The sequence below is a fragment of the Merops nubicus genome, unplaced genomic scaffold (assembly GCF_000691845.1).
Source record: "Merops nubicus isolate BGI_N331 unplaced genomic scaffold, ASM69184v1 scaffold13570, whole genome shotgun sequence".
In the NCBI taxonomy this organism is placed as follows: Eukaryota; Metazoa; Chordata; class Aves; order Coraciiformes; family Meropidae; genus Merops; species Merops nubicus.
The window spans coordinates 1,639-10,347 of record NW_008584905.1 but is presented as its reverse complement, the minus strand read 5'-3'; the positions used below and the strand labels follow the sequence as shown (position 1 = coordinate 10,347).

General features: G+C 44.9%; 1 protein-coding gene across 1 annotated transcript in view; it reads left to right on the top strand.

Annotated features, from left to right (window-relative positions):
• The window catches only part of LOC103778231 (electrogenic sodium bicarbonate cotransporter 1), a gene marked incomplete at its 3' end in the record, with an annotated part of 115,082 nt that extends 107,012 nt beyond the window's left edge, over window positions 1-8,070 (top strand). Inside the window, exons 17-21 of the mRNA XM_008945811.1 lie at window positions 74-262; window positions 2,247-2,360; window positions 2,709-2,870; window positions 6,708-6,886; window positions 7,998-8,070. Of these exons, the coding sequence (XP_008944059.1) occupies window positions 74-262; window positions 2,247-2,360; window positions 2,709-2,870; window positions 6,708-6,886; window positions 7,998-8,070 (717 nt within the window). The remainder of the gene's footprint in view (window positions 1-73; window positions 263-2,246; window positions 2,361-2,708; window positions 2,871-6,707; window positions 6,887-7,997) is intronic.
• Between the last annotated feature and the right edge of the window lie 639 nt (window positions 8,071-8,709).

The following is an 8,709-nucleotide window of genomic DNA, read 5'->3' as shown; positions in this document are numbered from 1 at the left end:
GGTCCTGGTTCCTGTCCTGCTGAATGAGCAGCTTATGTAGCACTTCATGGAAACATTCTCTTCTTCCCTGCAGTACAACACCACCATTGACTGGTCATCTCTGACAACAAAGGAGTGTTTGAAATATGGAGGACAACTTGTGGGCAACAATTGCGAATATGTCCCTGACATCACCCTCATGTCTTTCATCCTCTTTTTTGGCACTTACACCTGCTCCATGGCCCTGAAGAAATTCAAGACCAGTCGCTATTTTCCGACCACTGTAAGTGTCTCCTTTCACCCTCGCAGTCTGGTTCTTCACTCTTCTAGAGTGCAAAGGTCATACTTCCTTTTGGTTTTGTCACACACACATTTAGAGGGACAAGTGCAGGAAGGGCAGATTGCATTGGTTTGAGATGAAAATATGGAACTGGTTACCCAAGGTGTATCTGAGAGAGCTGTCACTCTCCCAGTGCTTCTGGAGAGCATGGGTAAGGCAACCAACGAGCCAAAATGAGACATAATCTATCACAGGGTTGTGGCAGTGATTTTAAAGGTGGTGGACATATCACTTCAGAGCTGAGATGCACAGTGATGTGACTTACCAGCCTTAGAAGAGTCCTTCAGGTGTGTGTAGTTTCAGCTGGCCATTTTCAGCATTAGACACAAAGCTTATGTCATGCCTTGACTCTGGGGTAGGGTGATTGAACAGAAATCAAACTACCAAAAGGGGCTATTAATGGTTATGTCAGAGATCTCCCTGCTTAGAGCCAGCGAGAGTGTTTGAGGAGGACAAAAGAAGCCCTTTGCTTTGTCACTGAGCAAAAGCGAGCTGTCCATATAGAACAGGAGAACAGAGACACATCTTTGATCTTCTCACATAACATTTTAAATACTCGGAGATCAATGCAAAAAATGTTGAATTCGGCTGCAGTCCATCCCTGGTCGACCTGTTACAATGAGGACCTGAGGCAGAAATTCCCTTTCTTCTCCAAGCGTGCAAAATAAGGGCGACCTGAAAAACCTCTGCATTGGCCTAAAACCAAGCTTTTGCTCGGACTTAGAGCCAGCTTACAGGCACCTCTCAGGTGCATCTGCTTGTTTTGTCTCTCCAGCCGAAGTCTCCATGACAGGCGTGCGAGCTGGCGGTTTCCATGTGTACCAAAGGTCTCCGTGAGGCCTCCCCCACTGTTGTTGGCATTCTGACATGCAGGGATTTATCCTGCATGGATGTTTACTGTTCTGCTGTGTTCCAATTGAACCTCTAGTATTTTTAATAAAAAGGAAACAAATTCCATCCAGGCTGGAATGCAGGTTTATCTGTGACCATGCGAACCCAGGAAACCTGTAAGGATCAACAGGTCTGAGAAGATCACACAGCTACAGACAAGTACAGTGGGTCCTGCCCACTTAAAATTTTTGGGGTCTGACCAGTGACAGCTTTAAGTTGTGTATTCCAGTGACTCTTAGGGCATGTTGAAGTTTGTTTTTCTGGCTTTTTAGGTCAGTTTATTACTTGGGCAGAAAACAATGTAAGCTCTGCCCATCACACAGAACAGCTTCTCTGTCATGAAAGTTTGGGTCTTCCCATCTTCTAATGTTTGTGACTGTTTCTGTTGTCCAGTGTAAAATACCATTTCTTCCTTCCCATTTTTTTCATCCACATTGCAAAACCAGTCATATTAAAAGAGCAGAGTCTGGGGAGAACACAGTATATTTTGTTAAAGCCACATACCTTAGGAGTCCTGTGGTAACTCAAGAAGCTTTGGCCCTGCCCAGAGACACATGAGTATGTGGATCCTCGAGAATCAGAGATCAGAAAGAGACAATATTTTATATGTCAGAGAAAGTCACTGTTTTTTCAGATTTATTTGTACATGTTCAGTACCTGCTGACACTAGAAGCTGGTCTGGAGAAGTGTGTGCAGACGGTGCTGTGGAGGAGCTAGGTCTCCATGACAGAGGTTGATGGCTGCTCTCAGATGCCTCAAAACATTCATGTGGGAGTTTCTTACAAAAGCAATTTTATTTTTCCTTAGGCTTGTTTTCCTGCTTCCATTCAGGCTTAATTGTTTGGCTTTCAGTCCAGGCCATAAAGTCCCGAAGGCACCAGGCATGACAATGCTCACCTTTGTTTCCGCAAAAGAAGAGATGATGAGCTTGTAATGCCACCAAACCTGAGCCTGGAGCGTCTCCTAGAAACTAAAGCATGGGTGAAATGGAGTTTCATAGTGCTAACTACTGTTGTGATGTCCACTTCTCTTTCAGGCCCGGAAGCTTATCAGTGACTTTGCCATTATCTTGTCCATTTTGATTTTCTGTGGGATAGATGCCCTTGTAGGTGTGGACACACCAAAACTAATTGTGCCAAGTGAATTCAAGGTACGTCTCATTGTCAGCTTGTTGTCAGCCTTTGGAAGAGGTTCCTTTCTCCACCCATCTGCCCTCTATAAGTTGACTTGCCCTCAAAACAAGAGAGTAGTTAGCTCTCTGGAAATGGACCATTTTGCTCAGATGGTATCTTGTCTATTAGCATAATTTTGGTTGGCTGATTTATCTTCTAAATCCTACCTCCGTACTTTAAACCTTTTGTTGCTGTTATAATGGGAAGGGTGAAATTGTTGCAAGCCTTCAGTGTCTCCGTGTAGCCCCATTGGTGGAAGTATTTAGGACGTCATCACTCCTATACTGCAGCTCTAACATAAGCTTTCTTCTCCTTACCCTTAAAAGCCAACCAGTCCCGAGAGGGGTTGGTTTATCCCACCTTTTGGAGGGAACCCGTGGTGGGTCTACCTAGCAGCAGCTATCCCTGCACTGCTAGTGACTATCCTCATCTTCATGGACCAGCAGATCACAGCCGTCATCGTCAACAGGAAGGAGCACAAGCTGAAGGTGGGTGTGCTTGGCGTGATTCTTCTGTGTTGAGATGGAGGGGGGCCCGTGGCAGGGTTGAACATACGTGCCACCTCAGAAACATCACTGCTGGTGTTCAATGGCAATGTTTGTTTTGTTGGCTAGCGTAGAGGTTTTGCCAGGAAAACCACAGACACGGTTGAAAATCTTGAGCATTGCACAAACAGCTGAAGCAAGACGCCTGTGAGGGGCCAGCTCACAGTGTCTCCTTCAGTAAGCACTGTCTGAGTTGGGTTGGCTTCACCATCCTGTGGCATGGAGCATTCCCACATGAGAAGCTTTGGGATTGCTTCTCTCTTTTCCTTTGCAATCAGGCCCCATGCCAGGAGTAGTCGGATTTCACCAAAGCAGCCAGCTACCCCTTCACTTCTAGGAAGAGGAAAGGTCTTGGATGGATCACATCCTACCCGCTGCTCATCTGGCACAAGTGGCTAAAGTCAGAAGAAATTAGAGCAGCCCTCCTTCAAAGGCCGAACTTCTGCTTAAAGCCCCCTTTTACCATAAAATCAAAAGTTTCTCAAAACCTTTACAATATTTTGATCTTCCCTTGCAAGACCTTCACTCTTCAACTGTAAACATTGTAGAATAGTAAAGAAAACTTAAGTTTTGGCTAGTCAAAGTTTTTCTTGTAAAGAATACCAGTGTAAAAAATGTCTAGCTGCCTTCTGGACCTTAGTGAAGGGCTGGATGAAGCTCATTTCAGATTCTACTAGCCCTGACCCCAGAGATGTCGTTTGCCTCAATAATTCTGCAGGATCCGGAACATCTAGGAGGGATAGAATGCTTTCCAGTGAGGCTGCTTGGCAAGTGTTCTTTCTGGCATTTTTTTTGAACAAGGCAGTTGGGAAGATGGTTTGGGTCAGCAGAAGGCTCTGGTCGCTTACTGCCTTACAGCTGATGTGCAGAACTGCCGGGTTTTGGTAGAGCTTCCAAATGGTTATTCACTTCACAGACTCCGGTTCTCTAGAAAAACTCAAGTCCAGCTAGCTCAAACTTCTCCTCTAGCCTCAAATGACTCTAAACATCTCATTTTTCACCTACCTCCTTCCTCCCTCAAAGGCATGGGCCTGTTCATCTGCTGCTGTTTTTAAGGAGAGAAAGTTGTTTTGTGGTTGTGGTCAGCTATCTTCCCAGATTCATGAACTATAAGGGGATCCTTTACAAATCTGATGCATCAAGACAGGAAGGAAAAGGAGGGTGGCCAGAGTATGTCCACCAGGTCACGCACAGCTCTGCAAAGAATGCATGATTCTGGGGGCTCAGGCTCATGGTGTGGGAAGGCTGTGATCCTGGAAGAGCCTCCTGTCTTAGGAGCTTTAGCCAGAGCTGGGCTGTAATTTTAATTTGCATAGCACTGCAGTACTGTATCCAAGCCAAAATCTCTCATCAACAGGCAAAGTATCTCTGGACCTGAGAAGCCTCTATTACTGCTTATCATGTAAGACAATCGCTGATGGGTGTTCCCAGCCACCAGCAGAACAAGGTCTCTTTGTGTGGTGGCCATCCCTGAGTGGACACAACACATTGGTGTGGCTGTCAACCACTCCAAAGAAGGTTTTGGGGCACCGGGGCCATCACAGGACCCCACCTGTGGTGGGTATGGCCAGAGGTGGCCCAAGCATGACAGCTATGTTGACTGTACAGTGCTGTCAAATAGAAGCAATAAGCTGAAGAGATTTGGGACATACCAAGGGCATAGCCACAGTTGGATGTTATTTAAAGAAGAGCTTTATATCTGCTGACATAGACCAGCCTAGGATGTAGTTCATGTTTTTAAAATAAACTTTCCAGTCCGGCACTATGCCGTTTGTCATGCCTGTAGGGTTTTTTCTTTTGCTGCACGGTCAGTTCTACTGAAAAATATTAAATTCCAGTAAAAGAAGACTCTCCCTTCCTGCTAACAGGCTGCATTTCAAGCTATGTAACCTGTGAGAGTAAAGACTCCTTCAAAACATGGGTAATGCCAGGTCTGCTTCATCAGTTATCTTCAGAACTGTTGGAAATGTGAATGGAGCTTTTACTTGAAAAAGAGGAAGATGTGTCAGTTGATACAGTCACTGTGAACATTAGACAACCAACATGTAGTTTAAGACTCTCCTGAGCCTGACCTGGAGGAGAAAGTCAGTAATAGGGAACAGGAAAGGTTTGTTGATCGCTTTTTGCCATCTGGATCTGGGCAGATACATTCAAGACTGTTCCCACATTTTCCTTGGGGGGAGGCTAATCATTGACATGGTCTCAGTCTCAGGTCTGTCTTCTGCACCTTTCTAAGCAGACATAATTTTCTTAATCACTGGAAGAATATATTCACTGTTCTTCCCCCATGAAAAGAGGCCTGACATCTCTTCAGCTTATAGGCTCTAAATGTGGTTATACTATCAGCACTGGGTGTATTATTTTAGTAACAAAGTATAAACACTCCAGCAAAGTTATGTTTAATAGAAAAATATGATTTCCTGCTTCCTTTGTTATGGTTGTGAGCACACGCTTTTGTTGAATTGGGGTTCTCGAGTCTGATCCTGCTGCTCTGCACCAAAACCCACCTCCATACACAATACGTGCTGTAGGCTGAAAGAATGATGGTTTTTTTTCTGCTGGTGCTTTGCTGAAGTGTTGGCAGGGTGTCATTGAGTGCCCGTCCCAGTGCTGCCGGCCAGCCAAGGTAAGCAGCACACGTGGGAGGAACACAATGAGGACTATTCAAGATGAACTGAGGTTGCTTTCCCTCCTGGGTCACCAAGTAGGTCCAGATCATTCGTTCTTTCCAATAAAATCAAATGGAACAGGATTAAAAAAATGTTAATCTTGTTTAAAATAGCAAACCTTTAGAGATTGGTCTAGTGTTTTTCTGAAGATCCCTTTCTTTGGTGGCTTCTTTGTTTCTTCACATCTTCTCTTGGCACTTCTGATTGGTGGATCTCCTTGGTTAGTCCATTAAAGGATTTAAAAAAACAAATCAGAGGTCTTTAAAAAAGGGTGAAGAATGAGGGCAGCTTTCTCCTCTTGGTTAGGGTATGAGCCCATCAGCTGCTCTTGTTGTTTTCCACAAGAGAGCCTAGGGGTGGGTGTTGAGGAAGTTGCCTCCAGCATCAGGTGCAATTAGCCAGGCTTAGTACCAGTTGTGAGGTCCCAGTTGTGAGACCACAGAATGGCAGGGGTTGGAAGGGACCTTGAGATGGGAGTGGGCATGAGACTGCTTGTCACTCTGCTACCTCATTTATAAAAGTGGGAACACATCATTATAAAAATAGGACTTCACAATGGGGTTTCAGTTTGGTATTTTAAGAGGCAACACAGAGCTGCTTCCAAGCACTATAAACCCATTAGAACCAAGGGAGGGGTGTGTATATATATAAAAAATGCCTAGAGATATGTATTGAGAGATTGCTTATGCTGTTTACAAGATACAGTGTGTATCTCACCAAATTTTTTTTTGTGAAGATGGTGCTTTCTGTCTTTAGCTTATGGTCTGCTGTGTTACATAGCTCTGCAAAGAGCTATTTGACTGGTCACAGGGCTTGGCTTGTACCAACTCAGCCTCCAAGCACGATATAGTGGACACAAGGTGCTTGGTCTTCTGCAGGTCTGCTGCTCTCTACTGCTACTGTATGGTCTTGTCTTCAGAGCTTGCCAGAACTAAAACATGTCCCAGTTTTCCATCCCAGAAGCAGGTAATTCATCCTTTAAGGAGCATTGTGTCCTCTTCTATTGCTTGTGACAATTCCTGTTGGCCAAAAGATGTCCAGGGCCAGAGCTCTCCCCGTTCTGTAGGTATTTAGAATAATTAAGCTGAAGTAAGTTTGTCTTCCTCCACAGAAAGGTGCTGGCTATCATTTGGATTTGTTCTGGGTGGCCATTCTGATGATCGTATGCTCCTTTATGGGTCTGCCTTGGTATGTTGCTGCTACTGTGATCTCCATTGCTCACATTGACAGCTTGAAGATGGAAACGGAAACTTCAGCTCCTGGAGAACAGCCCAAGTTTTTGGGAGTGAGGTATGTCAAACAAGAAAGGCCTTAAATGCCTCATTTGCCTGCAAACGTCAGTTTGTACCATCAATGGTCTTGCGTTGACCAAGACACATGCAGGACAGGGTCAGGAGGTCAGAGGAGGAAACTTGCACTGGAGCTTAGACCGTTTCTCACTCGTGCTTTGGCCATGTGTGTTGAGGTCACCCCAGAATGCACACAAGTTTACAGAGTGAGCTCTGGTGCCCATGAAACACTGCAGAGCTGTGGTGGAGAATTTCTTCATGCTTTCTTCATGTCTCAAATCCCTGCCATGGGATTTAGCAGTCCAGGTCTCTGGCAATTCCTCAGATAAATCCTCATGTAACTCCTCAAAAATTTATTTGGCTAGACCAGACAGAGTCTTCCAGGATTTGAGGAAGGAGATAAATTTACTGCAGATTTCTTTGTGGAAATTAGACAAGCGTTCATTAGCAAACATAATGGTAAAAAAAAAAAGTAACCTTGTCATGCCTAGAGCAATCAGCTCTCCTTAAACCATTTTTTCTGTATTTGGTTGCCTTCATTAGTGGTCCAAAGTGCTTTCAGTAGCAGCTCTTCTAGAAATCAGGCCATGATTAAATAGAAATTTAATGGCCTAACTTTCAGCGCTTTGAAATATTACTGGCAAAAGTATTTTTGGGTGTAGGGAGCGTCTTTAGATGCCAATGAAGGCACAGAGTCAGCACCTCACAAAGGTTATCCAGCTGCTGGAGTACTACGACCAGCACTTAAAACACGCCACTAACCTAAGAGTGGAGAGCTGATTTGTTACCTATTTGCAGGCTCTTGGGTTGCTAGTTAACAGTTTCTAATGTTTAACGTGTAAACACTCCTCCTTACTCAGTAGCAGTACTCTGTTGACCCACAAACAGCAGAGTGAAGGCACCATACCAAAACTGATTTGGTGTTGGAAAAAAGAGGTCTGTGAGGCTTGGGCGGGATCCAGGATACCTGCAGGTTGCTGTTGGTTGGTAATCACCAGTCTGCTTTGAAAACGTGGCTGCAAAACCGAGTTGTCAGGCTTTGTGTTGGGTTTGAGGGGGAATAAAACCCTGAGAGCTGAAGCTATCCTGCTCACCCAGTGATTTTGTTTCAGGGAGCAGAGAGTCACTGGAGTCATTGTTTTCATTCTGACCGGTGTGTCTGTCTTTATGGCTCCCATCCTAAAGGTAAGGACATCACCTTCTCTGCTTCCTTCTCCTCTCACGGACAAAGTAGGGCTGCAGCACCTGTCAGGCTGCTTTTCTGCTGTTAAAAAAGCACTGCAGAGGAGCTGCTGTGTGGAAGACACAGGTTTATGGGAGGATAGGTATTTTCTAAAGTCTGTTTGGATTTATTTGAGTGTATTCATCTTAACACATAACACCTGAAGAAAATCTTCATTTGGTGCTCACTCACGGGCTGTGTGCGTGGCACAATGAGAAGAGGGGTTTCTGGAGAGAGAGAAAACACAAAACAGGTGGCAATGAGTAGAGCCTACAGCTGATGGTATAAGCCCAGGGGAACAGTTTGGGCCAAAAATCTTTGGGACCATTGCCACTGCTGTAGCAGAGCTGTACCCTGCCTGGTACAGCTGCCAAAGCACACACCTCAGCACTGCTGTGCTCCTGCAGCTCGCCTGGATTTTTAAAATCTAAAAAAAAATCAGTGCAACAATCAAAACTTTACTGTCTTGGGCTGTATCCTCCTGAAATGGCACACCCTTATCGCTCAGAAGCAGTGCGCAGCTCAGCAGCACAGAAAACATCTTCCTGGATGAAGCAGTGCAATTAATTTGTTTTCTTCATCTCCTGGATTTTTTTCCTCGT